Source organism: Mus caroli, chromosome 16 (genome assembly GCF_900094665.2).
Source record: "Mus caroli chromosome 16, CAROLI_EIJ_v1.1, whole genome shotgun sequence".
Taxonomy (NCBI): Eukaryota; Metazoa; Chordata; class Mammalia; order Rodentia; family Muridae; genus Mus; species Mus caroli.
This window is the reverse complement of record NC_034585.1, coordinates 10,203,939-10,227,228: the sequence shown is the minus strand read 5'-3', so window position 1 is coordinate 10,227,228 and position 23,290 is coordinate 10,203,939. Positions and strand designations below refer to the sequence as shown.

General features: G+C 45.0%; 1 protein-coding gene and 1 pseudogene across 1 annotated transcript; both read left to right on the top strand.

Moving 5' to 3' along the window:
* The first annotated feature begins 5,970 nt into the window (after positions 1-5,970).
* LOC110311666 (group 10 secretory phospholipase A2) lies at positions 5,971-19,990 on the top strand. Its single transcript, XM_021185124.1, has 4 exons — positions 5,971-6,199; positions 8,781-8,931; positions 11,242-11,348; positions 19,455-19,990. The coding sequence occupies exons 1-4, from the start codon at positions 6,145-6,147 to the stop codon at positions 19,595-19,597; spliced, it is 456 nt and encodes a 151-aa protein (XP_021040783.1). The 5' UTR covers positions 5,971-6,144; the 3' UTR covers positions 19,598-19,990.
* Positions 19,991-22,192: 2,202 nt separating this feature from the next.
* Positions 22,193-22,481, top strand: LOC110312075 (annotated as a pseudogene).
* The last annotated feature ends 809 nt before the right edge of the window (positions 22,482-23,290 follow it).

Here is a 23,290-nt window from a genome sequence, read left to right as displayed (position 1 = left end):
GTTCAGCGGTTAAGAGCACTGACTCCTCTTCCTGAGGTCCTGAGTTCAACTCCCAGCAACCACATGGTGACTCACAACCATCTGTACTGGGACCTCTTCTGGTGTGTCTGAAGACAGCTACAGTGTACTCATATACATAAAATAAATAAAATCTTTTTTAAAAAGGCTGCCTTTCTAAGACCTGCCAAAAGGCATGTAATAAACCTGTCTCTGGCTATAATACCACATGTGGAATTATAGTCCCATTGAGGATCCTGGTCTTAGAAAGGCAGTCTTTTAGAACTGTCTCCGATCACATCCACTCTGTTTGATGAATTTCGTCTGCACGTGTTCTTGCTTGCTCCCAAACTCGCCTGCATTCCTCAGGAAGTAAGTTATCAGTAAGTATCATATGTACATCCTGGAAAGTCAAGCTGTAAGATTGAGTGATATATTGAAACTCTTTCATAAAGGCAGAGGAGTTAGAGGTGATGATCCACATGGCCGTGATCTCACTGCTTGTGTGGACCCTGCTGTGGTGTGTGCCGCAGCAGCTGTTGATGCTACTGCTGATTCCTGGGTTTCAGCGCCAAAATGATGTATTAAAACAGTGGCTTATGTCTGAACACAGCACACTAGACCAAAACAGTTCCATGGGTGAGAGGTTTATTGGGGGCGGGGGGGCATGGTGGCAGAAAGAGAAGGGGGAAAAAAGAGAGAGAGGGAGGGGTGTTCCCCTTATTTATAATGACGAAATGCAGGTAAAGGTGGGAGATAAGCCAAGTGGCTTCTGGGAATATGGTGCCTGTTGTCTTGGCAACAGGTCTGCAGGTCGAGCTATTGCCTATGTGATGTTATAGATTTGGGAGGTCCTGATGCCAACAGTTTTGTGTTTGTCTGTTTGTTTGTTTGTTTGTTTGTTTGTTTGTTTGTTTTTGATGCTAGGAAAAAAATGTGTGGTAGTGCTCTTCCACTGGATTTTATCCTCAGCTCCAGAGCAAAATTCTTTACAGAAGTTATAGCTTAACTCAGGAATTTGACACTTGTGATGACCAAGTCACATGGAAGGGAATGAATTATCCAAAGTCTCCCAGATTATACTTGGACTATAAATCAAGATTATTTTGGGGAAAGCCTTCACCCTGAGTCTTCTCTGAAGATTTCAGGAAGGCCATAGTAAGCAAAGTAAAGTTGTTCTTCTAACAGCATTAGTTCTTCAGGATAAGTGGCGTTTTGGTGCAGTAACACGCAAGCCCCATTCCCAAAGCTTTACAGCAGTACACATTCATTTCTTAGGCTGGCGAGATGGTTCAACGGGTAAGCGAGGCTGCTGGTCCTGTGGAACATCAGGATTTGGTTCCCAGAACTAAGGTTGGGAGGTTCATTATCACCTGGAACTTCTCACACTCCAGGGATCTAGCAATCCTTCTGGCTTCCATAGGCACCTGGACTCACAAGGTTATATTCTATATAAAGACAGACATACAAACATATAATTAATTTTTCAAAGAATTACTTATTTATCTTATATATACTGTAGCTATATGCTGAACATTGTAGCTGTTTTCAGACACACAAGAAAAGGGCATCCAATTCTATTACAGATGGTTGTGAGCCACCATGTGGTTGCTGGGACTTGAACTCAAGACCTCTGGAAGAGCAGTCAGGGAGCCATCTCTCTAGCCCATAATTAATTTTTTTAACTTTAAAAAGTTGTTTTTTTTTTTTGGTGCAGGTGTGGTGTGTGTGTGTGTGTGTGTGTGTGTGTGTGTGTGTGTGTGTGTGTCTTTAATCCCAACATTCAGGAGGCTGGAGAACTTCTGTGAATTCAAAGGCAGCCTAGTCTATAGAGTGAGTTCCAGGACTACACAAAGAAATACTGTGTTGAAAAATAAACAGGAAAGATTTCTTTCCAATACCTTATAACTACAACAGACTAAGTGCTTAGCCTTCATTGGGACCAGCAGTTCTGAGACAGAAGGAATGATAGACACAGACACCTGCTACCTCTAAAAGCTTCTGCTAAAGAGAGACATAGGTCCCTTTCACCACATTTCATTGGTCAAGTGACCCAACTTCCAGCCTGCTAGGTGAAATGATCAGTGTTATGAATGATAAGGCATACAAGCTACCCAACCACTGGGGGTCGGGGGAGGGTGGGGGTTGGTATGTGTGTACTCATCCCAGGCTGCCTCTTAACTCAATATATACCCAAGACCTGAACTTGTGTTCTTCCAGCCTCAGCCTGCAGATTGATGGAATCATAGGCACACATCATCTGGTTTAGCTGTTTTGTTTGTGTTCTCCATTAATTCTCTCTCATTTGCACATGTATGTGTGCACACATGCACACTTTGTTTCTTTTTCCAATACTATAGTTCTCTTCAAATATATATCTCCAGCTTTGCAATCTTTATAATCAGAAAATAAGCGTCTTCCCTTTACCCACACCTAAATCAAATACTTCCTGGTAAGAATCTTTAGGCCTAGGTCGTCCACCAGGGGGAGGCCTGTACCACTGCTCCAGGAATTCCTACTGGCAGCACGACCTTTGCCTAGCTGAGTCTGTCTCTCTTCCTTTGGTGTCTTTGCTCCATGGTCCCATCACATTCCTACCTATCTGGAAAGTTCATCTCTTACCTGGCTTGGAGAGTTTTCTTTAAGTCCTGAGGGAGAGGAATTGCAAGATTTCTGTCCCTGACCTCATGTTCTATCTCAGCAGATTTCAATCCTGGATCTAACCACCAGGGCTTTAACTAGATTCATCAGCTTCACCCTCTGCAGCATTTCCCACTGGGCAACCCTCAACCAATCAGAGGCAGGAGCCTAGAGCTTCTTTTGTTCTCCGAATGGGCACTTAGGATACAATTTCTAGATGAATTCCCTAGAAGGTCTTGTTTGTGTAAGCTCAGCTCACTCAGACACAGAAACTTGTTCTTGCATTTCTGCCTTCCTCTGGCTCCATCCTCTGCTCCCTGGATATACTTTACAGCATCCTGGACCCAGGCTCTGCTTTTGGGAAATGACAGCTCATTCAGTCTGAGACATGGAGGTTCATACCCTCGAACCAAAATCCTTTGCTATCCTGTCATTGTCCTGCTCCCATCTTCACATTCCTTATGTCTTCATCCTGTCCCTACAGTCAGTAGAGACTTCTGGGGACAAAACTGTACCTGGTCCCCTGTTGTGTTCCATTAGAGGACCTGCCCTTGAGGACATGGTGGTCAGTCCATGCTAGGGACACAGTGAATGAATAGCAGAGGGACTGAATCAAGTTTCTTTTCTTTCCTCACTAATGGGTATTGGACCTCCAGCCTCAAACATACTTAAGATCAAGCACATCCACTGATCAGCATCTCCAGCTCTCTCTCTGTTTCTTTAACCCCCTTATGCCTGGTTTAAGAAAGGATGTCAGTTGCTCAGGCTGACCTTGAGCTAACTCTGTAGCTTTGAGTTTGACCTCCCTTGGACTGTCCTTGGACTTGTCATCCTTCTGCCTCAGCCTCCCAGGCAGCTGCTGGGCCTGTAGACCTGTTGATTCTTCTTCTAACATTCATTTAGCTGATGGAGGTGGGGAATGTGGCTAATGTGCCTGTGAAGGGAGGTGGCTCTCTACTTTCAGCATACACTTCCTGGAATCAGATTCAGGTCCCGAGGCACTGTAGCAAGTGCCTTTATCCACTGAGCCATCTTGCTGGCTCCTAGTTTTCTCAGACCTGCTTTTACTCGGTAGCTCAAGCTATATAGTCTAGTCTGGCCTCAAACTCACAACAATCTTTCTACCTCAGCCTTCCAAGAGGTCAATGTCTTTTTCACAGAGCAAAACTAAGGAAAGGTGAAAAAGAACTCTCACGGGAGGTGCTCCAAGAGCGGAGCGCTCTGCATGAAGGAGGAGCTACATACCACCATGAGCAGTGCTGTCCCTACTCTCAACTTCTGTTTTTCATCTGTCAGTTGAGCACCCAAGCATCTTCCAGGATGTCAATTTCAAAACAATGCCCTATGGTCATCTGCAGGAACCCTCCTGGAACAGGTGGCTATGAGTGTTGAGGTCACAAGAGGCCTTGTCCTTTCTTAGGGTGCTGAACACTAAGGTTGTCATTTACATTTTCTATAATCTAAAAACTTGGAGTATTTGAAATCTCATCTGTCCTATATCAAAAAGCTTTGACTGAGTGGTGACCAAGGCCTGGCAGATTAGTGATGGCCACACAAGCAACATGACATGAGACTGTGGAAGGCATGCACACTCCAATGGAAAGAGCATTACCCACTGGGTAGCAGGGAAGAAGGAAGACTTGTCCCTGTGAATTATCATAGCAGGGACCAAGACAGATTGAGTACCAAGTGGAATGAGTTCTAGTCATGGTCCCTCCTCTCTTTTCTTTTCCTTTATTTTTCTTTCTTTCTCTTTCCTTCTCTTTCTTTCTTTCTTTCTTTCTTTCTTTCTTTCTTTCTTTCTTTCTTTCTTTCTTCCTTCCTTTTTCTTTCTCTTTCTTCTTTCCTTTTTTCTTTCTCTCTTTCTTTCCTTCTCTTCTTTCCTTCTTTCTCTCTCCTTTTCTTTATTCTATTTCTTTCTTTCCTCTCTCTCTCTTCTCTCTTCTCTCTCTCTCTCTCTCTCTCTCTCTCTCTCTCTCTCTCTCTCTCTCTTCCTTCCTTCCTTCCTTCTTTCCTTCCTTCCTTCCTTTCTTCTCTTCCTCCTCCTCCTCCTCATTTGGTTTGTTTGTTTGTTCATTTGTTTTGAGACAGGGTCTCTCTGTGGTAGTCCTGGCTGTCCTGGAACTCACAATTTAGACTAGAATGGCCTCTGCCTCCTGAGTGTTGGGATTAAAGGCATGGACCACCACCTGATAGGTTCCTCTACTTTTAATACTTAACATTTTAAAATTATTTTAGTGTGTATATATGAACATGATGCATGGGAGGGCACAGTACAAGTCCAGAGGTCAAAGGACAACTGTGTAGACTCAGGTCTCTCCTTCCCCCTTTACATGGGTTTTAGGATCAAACTTAGGTTTCTAGGCTTGTGTGTTTCCCTCTATGCCATCTCACCATGCCTCCGGCTTCCCAGTTCTCAGAACCTCAGTGTGTGTCTCTCTATGACAGTGAATGGGTTGGGGTCCTAGGCTTACAACCTGTGTTGTGAACCTTCAAGCCAGGGAAACCCAATTTCACCTTGTCATTTACTTTTTTTTTTTTTTTTTCTGGAGATCATTCTTACCCTTACTAGAATTTGTCCACGGGGGGGCGGGGGGGGGATTCCAAGGTTTCACTCAGATCAGATATGAAATCTAAACAACAAAAATTGGTGCTAGTCTCAGGGGCAAAAAGCAATAATGTGTCCCAATTATCATGCCTTTTCAGTATGAAAAGTAGGCATTAGTTGAGCACGCCTCCTTGCTTACACACATTCCCCAGAAGAACCATAACCATCCACAAGTGGGAAGCCTGAGGCAGACTGCATGGGATGGATAACTCCCACACGATGCTGGTGTGGCATCCTGCTCGCTCCATTCCAGCCCTTGTGTCGTAAGCGCCCCTCCCCCACCTCTCCGAGGTCTGCCTCATTGTATAGTCCAGGCTGGTTCCGAACTCCTCACGTTCTTCTGACCTAGCTTTCTAGTCCACCACCACCAAGGTTCCAGCACTTTTTACTAGAAATGGCTGCCTGACTTGGGACAACCCTTGGCTACCTCAGTTTCTCGCTTTGTGGTGGTATTAGTGAGGAGATTGTAGAGTGTTAATTGAGACTGCCCCACAGGAGCAGTTACCCACGTTGTAAAAAGTTACAGTAAATTAGAATAGCCTGACGTAAATTAGCATACCGTCCCCCTCCCTTCCCCACCCCCACCCCGCATTTTAACTGCAGCGTCAGCAGCATCTTTACACTCTGTGGAGGCATCCCGAACCTGATCCCCTTTTGGCCTCAGCATTCCATTTGGTGTCTGGATTTTTTTTTTGGAACTAATCTGCAGAAGTCAGAGACAGTCACTCCCCAAGGCTCCAGGTGACCACTCCTGCTTGACTCCGCCCCACGGAAAGAAGGTGAGGTAGGGGGCGGGGCTGGTGGTGGGGGTCGGCAGGATTGGTGAGTATACTGGCCCTTCTGGTCAGTCCTACACCTGTCACTCTCCTATGTGTGGGCCACCTCTGTGACGGGCAATAATGCTGCTGCTACTGCTGCTGTTGCTGCTGGGACCTGGACCCGGATTCAGCGAAGGTAAGTGAGGACTGACTGGCTTCCTCCAGCCTGGGAATTTTTCCTCACTGCCCCAACAGCTGGTTCCAGCACCCTGAAGCCTTAAAATCCCCAGTCCCTTCATCAGATACCCACACATCCCATCTTCCCAGACACCCACGAGTCATGTCTTTGATTCCTTCTAGAGCCCTCCACTCAGGCATTTCACTCAGGAACTCAGAAGGGGGAGAGGGGTTGGTATCAGAGTCCTCCCTTCATGAACCCCATAGTTACTGCAGTTCTCTCCAGCAGCCTGAAGCTCCTAGCCTCTGATCCTGAGTCATGTGAACTGGCTATCACTTCTAGAGGAGGTTTTCTTCACTCACTCCTACTACTCTAGAAAGGCCCCTCTTGCTGATTCTGTAATCCTAGAGTACAATAAAGCATAGAGGCACAGAGCCAGACCCGGCCTGGCCTTACCTGGGTACGGAGGTGCAGGTGTGAAGCCTCTGCTCCTGGACAGGCTCACCCAGATCAACATCTCAGATGCCACAGTTGCTCCGAGCAGCACTTGGCCAGCTAGTACACAGCTCAGGGATGCCTAGGACGGCCCATAATGGGCGTAGACCTTGAGCTTTTACAATGCCCTGTGGGTCCTGGCACTGCCATTGGAGGTTGCCCACAGGTAGACAGAGCAAACAGACCCCAGCCTGGCCTGCCCCACCTATGTTGGCATACAGGGAGTGTTTTCTTTGGTTCCAAACTTAGTGCCACTGTGTGTCCCTCACCTGGGCCCTTCATGGGCAGTCTTAGCCTCTAAAAGCAGAGTGGCTGGGGGTGGGGAAGGGGGAGCTCTGCAGATGGTTTCAGGGTATGATGTTGGGAGTGGTTAGGCTAGGTGTGTCTCACCTGGACTTGGTGGCTCCTGAGGTCAACAGACCTTTCCTAGAAGCCTTTCCGTGTGCCAGAGCTACTTGAGTCAGAGATCTGTTCTGGAAGAGCAAGCTAGAAGGGCACCCCCAATAAACAGGCAGCAGCATGGGCCATTGGCAAGGTAAGGCAGCAGGGAGCAGGCTGAAGAGAAGGCAGGGGCAGTAGTGTGATGGCCTGACTGGAGGGGAAACTGGGTTCTGGGGAGGTAGGAAGGCTTCGGGATCTAGCTTGGGATCTCCACTGGAGCTTGGGGGACAGTGAAGCTGGGAGCTACATCCCAAATGGGAACCAAGGAAGGCTCAAGGGAAGTGTGTGGGCTATTAGAAGAGAGCAGACTTATCCAGAGAGGAAAGTATAGCCCAGGCTGGCCTCAAACTTACCATCAAGCCAAGAAGAAGCGTCACTTCTGATCTTTCTCCCACTGTCTCCCAAGTGCTGGGATTACAGGCGTGGGCTACCTTGTCGTCTGGGATGGAACCCAGTGCATGCCAGCAGTGTGTGCTTCCATCTGGGTTATGCCCCGGATTCTCTAACGGAGCAGATTTTTCTTCTGATCTTCTGATCTGAACCACCTCTAGGAACCTCCTCCCAACTTCTAGAATAGAACTTTTTCCATGAAAACATGATTCTATTTAAGTTTAGTGGAGAGCCCTCAAATAAGTTATTGTGATGGAAACATGCTCTAAATGGGAGTCACAGCAGCCCAGGGCAAGGCTTCACTGCCAATGTACTCCATCTTGGAATAGGGGTGGAGAGGATTTTGTGGGTACATACATCAGCAAATAGACTTGGGAGTTTGTCCTGCTCTGCTGCAGTCCCCCCTTCCTTAAACACAGACGGAGAAACACCAGTACATCGGCTGTAGCCTTAGCTCCAGTGCTGTGGGCTGTGGGAGTGTGAAGGCTGCTTTTTTTCCAGAAGGCCTCCTTTTTTATCTTTCAAATGCAGCCTTTAATGGTACACACCTTTAGTCCCAGCACTCAGGAGGCTGAGGCAGGAGGATCTCTGTGAGTTTAAGGCCACCTGATCTATAGAACACATTCTAGAACAGCCAGGTCTACACGGAGAAAACCCTGTCTTGAAAAAGTAAAAAAGAAAAAAAAAAAAAAAAAAAAAAAAAAAATAGAAAAAAAAAAAAAAAAATCTGAGTTTCAATGGAGTTTGTATTGCACAAAGCACTTTATTCTGTGACTTTATGCCATCTTATCCTGCACTAAGCAAATGAGGAAAGCAGATCACAGAGGNTGCAGCCTTTAATGGTACACACCTTTAGTCCCAGCACTCAGGAGGCTGAGGCAGGAGGATCTCTGTGAGTTTAAGGCCACCTGATCTATAGAACAAATTATAGAACAGCCAGGTCAACACAGAGAAAACCCTGTCAAAAAAAAAAAAAAAAAAAAAAAAAAAAAAAAAAAAAAAGAAAGGGAAAAAAAAAAGAGAAAAGATCTGAATTTCAATGGAGTTTGTATTGCACAAAGCACTTTATTCTGTGACTTTATGCCATCTTATCCTGCACTAAGCAAATGAGGAAAGCAGATCACAGAGGTATGTAATTTGTCCAAGGTCACATACCTAGAAGTAGGATCAAACCCAGTCAAGTTGCTACATCTAGGTCCTTCTTGGGCCAGTGCCTCTAGCTAGGGATAGGGAAGCTCTGATCTTGAACCTATGACCTTTGTTTATCCCTTAGCAACCAGGAGGTCACATGTATACAAGCGTGGACTCCTGGAACTGGCAGGGACCTTGGATTGTGTTGGTCCTCGATCTCCAATGGCTTACATGAACTATGGCTGTTATTGTGGCCTTGGTGGCCATGGAGAGCCACGTGACGCCATTGACTGGTGAGTGTACACTGGGCCCAGAGTAGAAAAGGCCTCCCAAGTCCTAGGACTGCCAAGGGCTATGAGAAAAACACGAAACTGAAGTCCAGTTTTGACTCAGAAAGATCCCAGAACCTAGCATTACCTTGAATACAAATGGCTCCAGGGTCAGTGAGGAGGTCTTAGTGCCAGCTAACCTTCATCCTGGCTGTGGCCTGACGCTTTCATTGAGGATAACATAAAGCTATCTAGACCACTGTACAGCCTGAGGAGCTCTGAGGATCCTTTCCATTTCATTGATAAGGAAGCTTACTTCAGAGCCATTAAGTTGTTTATCTAGTGTACAAAGTATGGGCATAGGTGAGAGGGGGAGGCTTGGAGCTATTAACTCTTTGTGAACCAGGAAAAGCAAGTCACACTTGCAAATATGCACATACACACATTCATATACACACATTCTTGTTAGGCCCAACCACCTGTCTCATCCACTCCACTCATTCTGGATGAAAAATAAGCTCCAACCTTTATTGTCCAGAGAAAAAAAAGCGCTTCTACCTTTTCATTGCTGAATGAGAGAAGCCCTGCCCCCACTTTCTCAAGAGAATAGATCACATGGTTTTCCAAGCATCTTTACACTCCAGAAGCTCATCATAAGTCAAATAAGAAGTTTCAGCAGCAATGTTTCCATTAAGATGAGTTATCTAAACATTTATTATCTGTTACTAGTTCCACACGTTCATTAAGAGTTTAAAACAATAATTCTTATATCTTAAGTTGGCATGGTTTTGTCAAAAGGCAAATTATCTGTCTTGTGTCTCACTAGTACTGAAGTTTTATATAGATCAATTCAGTCATTATTTCATCTTCTGTCCTTGCACCCACAATAAAGTATCCACTCCCAGTTATCAGCCAATGGTTTCACAGCCATCCCAGAAGGAATGCCTTCCCTGGTCACAAATCTGTTCCAAGCCTGCTTTCTAGCCTAGTGCAATTAGCCTGTGACACATGAAGAATTACAGAGCCCTAGTTGCAGCCTTCATACTATAGAGGGCTCAAAATTACCTGTATAAATTTAGGAATTCCATAGAATCATTATTAGGAATTATGAACTCATCAATTTGTCTACAAAGTATATCTACAAGATAGTACATCTTTGTTGATCTGCAGAAAAATCTGTCTAATAGGGTAGGTTAATGCCCAGGAATTATTATATTATTTTAATAATAACAGGAAAGGCATGTCAGCTCTAAGAATCAATCCTGAGATGAAGTCTCTTTGGACCTTGCCTTTTAGAGTACATCTATTGTAGAGTATGCAGTATGATAGCTATCTCCAGAGAGCTCTTCCTCCTTTTTCTTTTTTCCTTTTTGATGGTACTAGGGGTTAGACCTGGGCCTCAAACATGCTAAACAAGTGATCTCCACTGAGCCCCACAGCCCTGGCTCTCTCCTTTTTTTCTTTTAAATAAGAATAAACACAATATAAATTTCATTGCTTTATAATATTACTATATAAATATGTTACATTATAATTATGAATATATTAAATTATATATTTACTATTGTGTGGGCCTCAAGAGGAGTAGGAGAAGGAGGGGGAAGGAAAGAGCTCACATCCGGCCAGAGCTCCTGTGCTCTGGGCAGGCAGATGCAGGAGGGCTGCCAGACGCTTTCCACTCAGCCCTGGGTGGGCATCTAAGCCACTGACCCCACTCGACGGGGTCAGTGGGGTCAGTGACTAAAAGTCACACTTCTCCTGTGGGACTGTGGGGGCTGTGGGGGCGGTAACTTCGACAGGAGCCAGGGTTCCAGGAGACATGAGGGAATGTCTACCGTCCCATGTAGGTGAATTATCACCACTAGGTATTGGGGTTCCACATCTCAGCTCGACTGGAGAGCAGCCTGTCTGTGCATAGCCCATTGCCCCACACTATTGTTGTTATTTCAATTATCAGTGCACTTGACTTCAGTATTTGCATTGGATTCCCTTGCATGCCTTTAGTATAACCTAGATGGCTCCTGACACCTAATGGCCAAGGAGGTCATTGGGTTGTCCAGGCAGAAGGCACAACCCAGACCCAGGAAGGAAGGGAAGATTTCCAGGGTAGTTGGGGCTCAGAGTTACAAGGAGGCAGGCAGGGGTAGAAAGGCAAAGTCAGGGAGTGAGTCTGGGCAGGCATGTGCAGCTGCTACAATTTTTCTCCAGGACTGGTACTGTGAGGGACAGTGTGTCCATCAGAGGACACTAGCTCCTTGAGAATCTTTGTCAGATGGCAAGGCTAGCAGAATTCCCGCTTTTACACAGCTAGGATCTGCCCACTTTCACCTTCAGGTGCTGCTACCACCATGACTGCTGCTACTCTCGGGCTCAGGATGCTGGCTGCAGCCCTAAGTTAGACCGCTACCCATGGAAGTGCATGGACCATCACATCCTGTGTGGTGAGTGCCCTATACCATGTGACTTCCCCAAGTGCCCACTGGACATCCTACAGATCCAAATGGCTTCTGTACCCTTGTGGTAAGGTACCACTGCTTGTAGCTATCCACAGACCACATGGTAATGTCATCGAAACCTTGTAACACACGTACACATGTAGGTATTCAGTGTGTGGACCAAAAGGAGAGAAAAGATACAAGGTGTAAACAACCTAAAAGTCCATAGGAGGGGATTGAGCGATGTGTTCATGGTGCATCCAAACTGTAGAATATACTCTAATCTGGACAAAGGATGAGGTAGAACCATTTGAGAGCCTGGCTCAAACAAAATATCAACAATAAAACCAACCAACTAAACAAACAAAAGAAAATTAAAAAAAAAAAAAGCTAAATATAGAGCTGGTGACACTATGTAGTTTTGTCCCTTACCTCCCTGGATCTGAGGGTTGAGACCAGGGCCTTCTTCCTTCCCTAGGTCTACTACTGACCCAGCATGCCAAGTGCTAGGATTACAAGCATGCTCCCCTATCCTGGAAGGAAGACACCTTTAAGGCTACTGGGCAGTCAGGGATGTAGCTAATGGTAGAATACTTGTGCAGTTGTGGGGACCCTGGGTGACAGAGACTAAGGCTTCATGGTGCCCCTCCATTTATAGTTTTCTTTCAAATAACTTTAAATGCAGAACTGACTTTTTAAATACTCGGAGTGCGTGATCACACAGATGAACTGTGGGTAGGAATACAGTGGGGCAGAGACCCAGTACTCTGAGGAGCTGCAAGCAAAGTAGGTGACTGGCTCCTCCCCCTTTTTCTATTTTTCTTTTTGATGGCACTAGGGGTTAGCCCTGGGCCTCAAACATGCTAAACAAGTGCTCTCCACTGAGCCCCACAGCCCTGGCTCTCTCCTTTTTTCTTTTAAATAAGAATAAACACAATACAAATTTTATTGCTTTATACTATTACTAGATAAATATTAAATTATAATTATGAATATATTAAATTATATATTTACTATTGTTATTATTTCAATTATCAGTGCTCTTGACTTCAGTATTTGCATCGGATTCCCTTGTAGCTTAGAGGCACTCCAGTGTAGGTCTGGGGACCAAACTCGGGTGCTTTGGAAGACCAGGAGGTCATCTGAACCAGTGAGCCATCCTCCCCAGCCCCGCTTTGCTTAGCTGGGCTGGGGATTCAGGTAGCTCATTGGTAGAGCACTTGCTGAGGATATTGACAGCCTGGGTCCCATCACCACACTAACAAAAATTAACTTTTAAAAATTTTTAATTATTTTTATTTTTAGAACTTGTAATTGCATCATGTCTCCCTTTTTTCTTCCTGCCAAACCCTCTCATGTACCCTCCAGGCGTCTCTGTCTGTCTGTCTCTCTCTTCCCTTTAAAGCACATAGGCAAGCTGGCAAGCTGGCTTAGCATGCACAGGCATTTGCTGCTAGGCCCAATGGGCTGAGTCCAACCCCCAGGACCCACAGGGTGGAAGACGAGAACTGGCTCTAGCGAGCTGTCGTGACCTCCTGTGTACACTCACAAATCACAAATATAGGTGGATCAAGATTTTGTTCAGATTTGCCATTACTCATAATTTCTAGTTCTCGCTCTCACTTTCTTCTTTTTTAAAAAAAAAATTTGATTGCTATTTCGGGGCTTTTGCAGAGCCCACTTGAGATTTACTGATAAAAATGTGGAGACATTTATATGGTATTAGGCTGTTGGCCTTTCGCTGGGGCAGACTCTCAGCTATGATCTACCTTAACCCTGCCATTGCATCCCCACCACATTGGTCTATCTATCCCTTTACCTCCCTGCTTCCTTCCCATCATGCTTCTCACTTCCCATCATTGCCTGCTCACTCGGTTCTCACCTTCACGCCTCTCCTTCCTGCCTCTCTCTTTCTGCCCCGGCTGAATGCCAGCTCTTTACTCTCTAAAAAGCCACCCTCCAGTCTGGACCAATCAGCAGCAGGGCCGCGTGGATCCGGTTCTCTGGGTTGCCCTTTGGCCTAGATGAGGGCTATCTGACTGCCCTCCTAGCCGCTTGCTTTGTAACACAGTAATCTCAGAAAATCATCTTTTGGTCAGGTGGAAAGGACAAACATTTACATAGAAAAAGCTGGGAATGGGCCACTGAGAGGACAATACCAAAAATTCTGCCAGCACTTAGTTTTGTTCCAGAACAGCAATTACCAATTAAAAATACAAGCCATTTGACACAATGTGTGGGGGAAGGTCATCCCAACAGAGTGCTGCTTCTGCTTCTCTCTCTCTCTCTCTCTCTCTCTCTCTCTCTCTCTCTCTCTCTCTCTCTCTCTCTCTCTCAGACAGGGTTTCATTGTGAAGCCTTGGGCTGTCCTAGAACTCACTATATAGACCACACTAGTCTCAAACTCAAAAGAGAGAGATCCACCTGCCTCTGCCTCTCAATTGCTGAGGTGAAAGGCATGCACCACCACTGCCTGGAGTTTTGATTGCTTTTCAAGACTGGGTCCTACATAGCCCAGGCTGGCCTTGAACCATTGTTCTGCCTGTCTTTTCTTCCTGGATTCTGGATCATAGGTATTTCATCTCCGTGGACTATAGGAGGATTTCTGGGGCTTAGATAAAAGCCAGCATTTATCAGGAACTTGTGAAACAGGTTTTCTATCTACAAAAAGAAGTTACTTCCCGTATCTGTGGCAGAAGGGATATATGGTTCTCCATTGATATACACCTGTGGCAGATATTATAAGCTGTATATATCAAAGGGGTATATCCAAACCCATGCTAGCTTCCAGGCTCCTGCAGTCCCTATTCACAAGTACCTATTATATATTTCAAAGCCCTCACCTAGTATCCTGCCCCTCTCACCTCCTCTTCTACCTAGAACTCCCAGGCCTGCTCTGCTTGTCTCCCAGCAGCTACTCATCCTTATTTTCCTGCCCTTTTCTCTCCATCTCTCCATTCTCTCGTTTGTGGTCTCCATTCTATCTACCTTGCAGATAGCCCTGGTGACATCCAGTTTATAGAGGTTTTGCTTTGTTTTTTTTAATTCTCTGCTCTGGACTCTTTCTTACACATGCCTCTGGTTATTTTCTTTCTTATCCACAACAAAACCCTTCCCCCAACGGACTGGCCACTGTGGCAGGCTCTTTACTGAGCCCCTCCACATACAACTTTCAATAGGATTGTTTTTTTGCTGTTGTGAGAATTGTTTATGTTTTGAATTTTCAGCCCTTCTTGTGGCTGCTCTCCTTTCTGTGGGTTGTCCTCCCTTCAGAATAACGTCCTTGAAACACAGAAGTTTTTCATTTTACTGACATCCTAGTCAGTTATTCTGATACATTAAGCATCCATTGAGAGCCAGGTGGTGCTGACTACATACTTTTAATCCCAGCACTTGGGAGGCAGAGGCAGGCCCCTAAGTCCAAGGCCAGCCTGGTCTACAGAGTGAGTTCCAAGACAGACAGGGCTACAAGGAGAAACCCTGTCTTAAAAGAACAAAAACCAAACAAGCCAAGAGCCCACTGAGAAAAGAGCACTGCAGAGGTTTACCTGTCTGTCTTCTTCTATTTCTTCTATGACATTTTTGGCAGTGGCCCACTTTGAGTTAACTTTTCATACAAACAGTGGGGGTAGGTCTGACTTCGTTTTTTGGCATATTGTTATATAGCTGTCTCAACACTGTTAATAAGATCATTCTCTCTTGAATAGCATTAGCACCTTTGTTGAAAATCACTTGACTGTAGATGGGCGATGGTCGAAGTACACAGAAGTGATAACAATCCATTTGGGCTTCAGTTTCCTTACCTGGAAGTTGGTATTGTAGGGCGAAAAAAAAAAAGAGTTCAAAACATGTTAAACAGATTGAGGCTGTGTGTGTGTGTGTGTTTTGATTTCCCCCTTCCTCTCCCACTCTCTGACTCTCCACTAAAACCACAGCTTCTGGAGACTGTCTGCCCTGGAGGCAGAAAGAGCAGGAACACCTTGGGTGACCAGCTTTAGTATGCACTGCTCTTGGCCGGGGTTCCCTAGAGGGAAGGCAGAGCTGGTAGTATAAAGTTGGGGTGGGCCAGATGGCTCAGTGGAGAAAGGTGTTTGATGTCAAGTCTGATGACCTGAGTTTGATCCATGAGACCCACATAGTAAAATGATAAACCAAAATGTGCTGTGGTATGTGTGTATTCCTGCCTTTCCCTATCAAAGAAATGGAACCCTTCCAAATCAAAAGAAATACATAGAAAAAACTGTTTTAAAGGGTGAAGTTGAATCACTGTGGAGACATTAAAACCCTCCACCCCCTTTTTTTAAGTTTATTTTTTGGTTTGGTTTGGTTTTGTTTGAGACAGTCTTTCTATGTTGTCCTGGCTGTCTTGGCTTTTGCTATATACCAAGCTGGCCTTCACCTCATAGAGATCTGCATCCATGCATCACCATACCCTTGTCATGGCATATGACCATGACTGTGCACCAGGCACCATCTTATTTAACCATCTTTCTTTGAGATAAAGCCTCATATGTCCCGAGCCAATTTCAAACACACTATGTAGTCCAGGATGACACAGAACTTGTGATCCTCCTGCCTCTACTTCTGGACAAGTGGTGCTGGTAATGGAACCTGGAGCTTTGTACATGCAAGGCAAGCGTTCTGCTTCAACTCAACTCACCTTTCATTTTGTGTTGGGAATGGAGGCCTTGAGGTAAGAAGTGACCTGTCCATGACCTGCTAGCACGGGCAAGAGGCTTTGTGGAGAAATACTTCTTATAGCTTTCCTACCCTCCCCTTCAATGTGCATGTTCTCAAAAACACGCATGTGGAAATGGTATTCAGGGAATGTTCACTGCTGTGTTTGCTGGTGGAGCCTCTGTTTGTTTTCAGAGCTCTTTCCCGGAGGAAAGAGCCAAGGTCTCTGTTATGCATTTTCAACAAAAATATTCTGTTAGTCTGCTTAGAGATATTCTGAGCATAGTTGTTTATTTAATTACAGGTTTGGCCTTTTTTCCATTTATGGGCCTGACAAATATATTTTAAAATTTCAGCTTATAATAATATTTACTAGCAGGCTTTAATTTTAAGTATAACCCATGGAAGCTATTTTTCCTTTTCCTTTATATATTATTTATTTATTTTTGAGATAATAGTTTCACACCATAGCCCAGGCTGACTGGCCTGAACTTTTCAAACTTCTGTCTTAGTCTCTCGATTGCTGGGATTCCAAGTGTGCTCCAGCAAGGCTCACTCCCTCCAAGTTTTCATTCTTCCGGAACAGTGAGCTTCCTTGGCTCTCAGGACGTGAAGAGGTGAACCCGTCTTACTTTTGAAAGTCTTTCTTGCCAGGGGGAGGACTGGTGACTCCTTCCCAGGTCTGTGGCCTTGGCTGAGTAACCCCTTCCAGCCTCACTTTGTAAAATGGGAATAATGACACATAGTTGTGGGCCAGCAAGATGGTTTTAGTGATTAAAGATGCTCCTCCTCCCCAGCCTATGGCCTGAGTTTAATCCTCACATGGTCACAGGAGAGAACCGATTTCTTCGAGTTGTCCTCTGACCTCCATAATCATTCTGTGACACACACGAACAAACAGAAAAAAAAAAATAAATGAAATAAAACAATTTTAAAAATGAAAACTTAGGGGAACAGTTGCTAGGTTTATATGAGCACTGGAAATAATATAAAGACCTGGCTTACTCTCTCCACATTGTCCCTCCCTCCCTCCCTCTCTCCTTCCCTCCCTCCTTCCTTCTCTTCCCTTTCCTCCTACCCCCTCCTCTGTCTTTCTTTCCTTGTGTGTATGCATGCACATGCATATGTGATAGTCAGAGAAAAACTTGCAGAAATCAGCTTTCCTTTCACCATGTGAGTCCTGGGACCAAGGTTCCTCGGCTTGGCAGCAAGTGCCTGGTGCCAACAGAAGAGGGCATCATACAGAATCAGAGTTAGAGACTGTTCTGAGCCAGTGGGTGCTGCGAATCCAACCCAGGTCCTTTATAGGAACAAGTGCTCTTAACCTCTGAGTCATCTCTCCAGCATCCTCCCAAATAAAAGCAGATGTACCACATCTGCTGTAACATGGACATAATAAACTTTAAGAACATGATGCAGAGTGACAGTAACCGGGTTCAACAGGTCACATGACTCCATCTGTATGAGATAGTCAATCTCTGCAGACACAAGAGACTCAGGATCAGCAGTGGGAACATGAGGAGTGGCTGGTTAAGGTGCACACAGTGTCTTTTTGGTAATAGAAATGAAGAATTAAATGAATACTAACATTGTTAATGTACTTAAACAAATTTGTTTAATTAATTACTTAATATTTAGTCAATAAGCTGTCTTAAAGTGACTGTTGTGGAAATGACTCAATGACCAAAGCAACTTGGTGGGGGGGAAAGAATTTATTTGGCTTCTGCTTTCACATCACAGTTCATCACTGAAGGAAGTCAGGACAGGAACGCAAACAGTGCAGGAACCTGGAGGCTGGAGCTGACGCAGAGGCCCCGGAGGGGTGCTGCTTACTGGCTTGCTCAGTCTGCTTTCTTATAGAATTCAGGACCGCCTACTCAGGGATGGCACCACCCACAATGGGCTGAGTGCCCCGCCCCCCATCAATCACTAATTAGTAAAAAGGCCCAGGTCTGCCTACAGCCTGCTCTTATGGAAGCATTTCCTCAATTGAGGTTCCTTCCTCTTGGATGACTCTTTAACCTGTATCAAGTTGATGTAGAACTAGCCATTGAGCAACAATTCTTTTGCAGTGCTGGGGCTTGAGCCTAGTGCCTGCCCCATGTATGTTAGGTGAATACTACTGAGCTACATCCTCAGCCCTCAAATTAACAGACTACCTCCCCCCCCTTTTTTTTTTTTTTTTTTTTTTTTTTTTTGAGATTATCTCACTATTTGGCCATGGCTGGCCTGGAACTTGCCTTATAGACCATGTTCTCAAGCTCTTGGCAGTTCGGAGGTTTCATTGTGGTTGGTTCCATGCCCTTCACCCATGATACGGTTGACTTTCATGGCAGTGGGAGTTCCAGGGAGGAGACTGTTTACTTTATGGGAGACAGACAAGGAAGGAGGAGGGACTGGGGACTAAGCGTAGTCTTCAGAGACATGCTCCTAGTGACTGTCTCCTCCAGCTAGGCCCCATTTTTTGAGTCAGGGTCTCTTGTAGCCCATGCTGGCTTCATGCTAGGTAGTCGGGGATCACCTTGAATGTCAGATCCTTCTGCCTCTTCCTCACACTTGCTGGGGTTACATGAATGTGACATGATGCCAGTTTATTTGGTGCTAGAGATAGAGCCTAGGGTTTTTGTGCATGCTAAGCAGTCACTCTACCAACTCAGGGGCATCCCAAACTCTGGGATGGGAACTGTGTAACAGCCTATCTCACCCAGGATGTGTGGTTGCCATGTGAAGTGGGGAATGATCATGTCCTATTTACTTAACCTATTTGTTTTGGTGGTGGCAGGAATGGAACCCAGGGCTTCATACAAGCTAGGCAAGTACTCTACCACTGAGCCCTACCCTCCGCTGTTTCTGTTTAACATAAAGGGTGGAGAAGGTCACACAACTCAGAGTAAGAACTGCAAACTGAGGCCTGATGGTTGCTAGGCACCCAGTCTTACCTGAATGGATTCCTAAGTGAAATAGTGTAATATTGACAAAGAAGAGAAGACACGAGCTTGTATGGAATTTGGACTTTCCATTTGGCATGCCTAGTCCCTTTCTTTCTTCTTTCTTTCTTTTTTTTTTTTAAATGATTCATTTATTTTATTTATATGAGTACATTGTAGCTGTCTTCAGACACACCAGAAGAGGGCGTCTGATTCTATTATGGGTGGTTGTGAGCCACCATGTGGTTGCTGGGAATTGAACTCAGGACCTTTGGAAGAGCAGTCAGTGCTCTTAACTGCTGAGCCATCTCTCCAGTCCGACAACTCCCTTTCTTGTAGAAGCTGGCTGTCATTGCTACTTCTTCAAGTGGTCTTCAAATGGGAAATTATCAGGTGTCACATAAATGCAAACTATAACCCGTCCTGCCTCCAGCTTACACTCCCCTGGCACTTATTCTCATGTGCCTCTGAGTCTCTGCTCTAACCTCAGTTTCCATACTTCTTCCAGGACCAGCAGAGAACAAATGCCAAGAACTTTTGTGCAGGTGTGACGAGGAGTTGGCTTACTGTCTGGCAGGGACCGAGTACCACCTGAAATACCTCTTCTTCCCCTCCATTTTATGTGAGAAGGACTCTCCCAAGTGCAACTGACAGGCTCACAATGTCCCTTTGCACATGGAAATGCAGTTCACTTTCAGTGATCACCAACAGCATGCAATTTGTGCAGGAGAGTCACCGGAGGCCAAGTGCTAAAGCCACCTGCGTTTGCTTTCTCCTTCCATTCAGGAACTCACAACTATGAGCCAGTGGAGTTGCCAGTCTGATGAAGGTTCAAAGTCCTGGGCCTGTTTTATACAAATAGCGCTGTGTTGGGCGTGGTATAATTTTTGAAATTCAGCCTTTATGAGAAACTGTACTGTCTTGTACCTGCTGCAGAGTTGCTGGTCAGATGTGGGTGAACACCTGCTTAGGCTTGGCTGTGGTAATAACATTGCCACATGATACATCTAAGAATTGTAACTGTAATAAAAAAATGTTCCCTAACTGTCTCCTTGTGTCAGAGGTAAATTTTATTTCCCGGAAGCTGGGCGTGGTGGTACACTCCTGGGGTGTCTGCTGGGGTTGAAAGGTCGGCTGAGCCCAGGAGGCTGGTACCAGTGTAGGCAAGAGAGAAGACTTTCTCAAAGAAAAAGTAAATTCTTTCCTGGGCTGGTGGTACTGCTGTGTGTCAAAACATTTGTAAAGCATGTTTAAGGTCCTGAGTTTGATTCCCAACATTTCAAGAAAAAAATTAAAAAAAAAAAATGTAGAACAACAGACCAAACCCTAAAAACTGAAATGGCAGGCCAGGAAAGATGCTCAGTGGTTAACAGTGCTTCCTGCCCTCCCAGGGAACCTGAGTGCAGTTTCTGGCCTGCATATTGTTCAGCTCAACTGCTTTTGCTCTGGTTCCAAAGAATGTGACATATCTGGCTTCTGCAAGTACATGCCTGCACATGCTTACTTGCACAAGTGTGTGCTCGAGTAAACACGTGTACACACACACACACACACACACACACACACACACCACAATTAAAATATTTTTAAAGAGAGATCATTCCAAGCTTTAGAATGGAAGAAGGAGGCCTTTGCTCTTGGCTTGCTTGCCCTCACTCAAGACAGTAAATCCATTCTGTCACTGGCATCAGAACCTATGTCTTTGGGAATTCCAGTGTGTACTGAAGATTAGCCGAGTCATCCAGCCTCATGGACTGAGCAACTATTGCATTCGTGGACTTTCCATACATAAGCAGCCACTGTCTGATTAGCTGGACCACATTCTGTAAGTCATTCTACTAAAATCCCATATGTGTGTGTGTGTGTGTGTGTGTGTGTATAATCGCGCATATATATGGAATTTTAGATAGATAGATAGATAGATAGATAGATAGATAGATAGATAGATAGATTCTGTTACTACATATTTTGGTACCAGAAGTGGTTCTAGAACAACAGAAGTATAAGGATGAATCTTTTTTAAATATCTGGAATAGACTTCAACTCACCAACACATACAGCTACTGAAGCCATTGCATTTACTGAAGCCCATGATGTGAACTATATTATAAACTTAAGATAAATGCATTTCAGTACCATGATTCACCAATGGTGAGTGGCAATGAATTTGATGTCCTAATATATGAAACCTTTGAGCACTTGTGTAAAAATAAGGAAAATGATGATACTGGTTGCTCCTAGTATCTCTGGAAAAACTGAAAAAGGATAGAAATGAGCTCTTTGGTAGAATTAGCCATTGTCTAGCAGAATACAGTGAAGGGCAGTGATAAACCCTGGCTCCAGATGCACATCAACACTCTAAAGGCTTCAGTGTGCCCTGAAAGAGAATCATCTTTCCAGCAGCCAGGAAGTCTAAGTTGCAGACAATCACACCAAAGCCCTCATTATATAAAGTTGACTGAATTACAAGGAAAACTCAAGTTTCAGCTTTGGAGCGTGCCAGTGGTTAAGGGGAACCCTTTAACTTGGGATGGGGATGTGTGGGAGGAGCCTACTGAAGCTGAGAACTTTGAACCTTCAGATTCACAAGGGTTTATCTCACCTGAAAAAATAGTCTCTATTTTCTCAGGTGTGGTGGTGCCAAGGGATGTGGTGGTGCACGCCTTTAACCCCAGCACTCATGAGGCAGAGGCAGGAAGACCTTTTTAATTTTGAGGTTAGCCTGGTGCCTGGTCTACACAGAGAAACTTGTCTCAAAAAACAAAACAAAAAAACAACAACAAAAAGTCGTTCTACCCTCAGCAGAAAATGAGCTTGTCTACCCCTGAAATATTGTCTTTTCTACCTTTGATCCAGGAAATAAATCCTTCATCATTTCCTAAGCCAGATGTGACTTTCTCTGAAGGAGATGCCACCCAAGACAATACTAATGTCCTTCAGGGCCCACCAATATCTGTTCTAGATCTGTAACCAGACTCAAGGCAAAGCAGGTTCCTAGAGGAGAGTAGAAAGTGTTGTCCATGGGGAGGTGTGCTGTATTATTAAAAAGTTTGTTGATTCAAGCAGAAGTCTGGGGAATATGTGTGGGAATGGATTTTAAGGGTATGGGATAATGGTAGAAGGACATAAAACTAGAAAAGGCTGAGATTATTGACATGGGCCCTCTGAGTGGAGATTCTAGGTTTAATATGTAAACTTGCACAGTTAAATAAAAGTGTCAAGGCTGCGAAGCCGGGCTCCACCAACATGTACTACAAGTTTAGCAGTTTCACGCAAAAGCAGAAGTTGGCTGGAGCTTGGGCTTCGGAAGCCTACACTCTGCAGGGGTTAAAACCAGTTTCCACAGAAGCACCGCCTATCGTATTTGCCACACCAACCAACCTGACCTCCAGTGTGACAGCATATGATTATGCTGGGAAGAACAAAGTTCCAGAGCTGCAGAAGTTCTTCCAGAAGGTTGATGGTGTGCCCATCCACCTGAAATGAGGCCTTCCAGACCAAATGCTTTACCGGACCACCATGGCTCTGACACTGGGAGGGACCATCTACTGCCTGATCGCCCTCTACATGGCCTCGAAGCCCAGAAACAAATGAGCTTGCCTGTGGAGGACTGGTTCACTTTGTGACACAAACCCTTTGAATCTTCACGTTTTATGTTTTCCACTTGGATAGTCTACTTAACATTTTGCAAACAAAAGGAAAAGATAAGAATACATTGTTTTGATTTGTTTATGGTGTGCAGATGGCCTGTCAGATGTCAGAGCTTGTTTGACAGTTAAAACTATTGTTTAAGGAAATGTCACTGAGCCATCACTGAGCTGTGCTTCTGCTGATTTCCCTGGAGTTCTGCCGGAAAGTTGCTCTCCAGCTCATTCGTGGCCAGCAGTGCTCAGGGCCTCTGGGACTCAGGCGGTGTCTAAGCAGGAAGCGCAGAAGTAGGGTGTAGGTGTGATTGAGGAAGGAAAACAAAAGCCAGGGGACAGGTGGTGAAGTGAGGGCTGAGTTAGCCACCCTAGGGATTGCTCCGCCTTGAGAGGAATAATTAGCAACCTGCCTCTATTTGTTGGGCAGTTGGTTTCAAAGGGTTGTGTGTCTCGCCCAGAACTTAGGGAAATGTGTGTTTGTTCCATCGTGGGAAGAGCACCTGTCAGTGCTGCACATTAGACAGCTGTGTCAGGAACTCTCCTCTAATAATGCTGCGGCTTTACGTTATGATTGACCTGACTGCGGAATAAACACTGGAATAAAGAAAAAAAAGTGTCAAAAGTTTGTTTAAATGGTTGGGTGAAGTATTTGTCAAAAGATGGCTTACTTCTGGAGTATGCCTGATATCCCTTGGCTTAG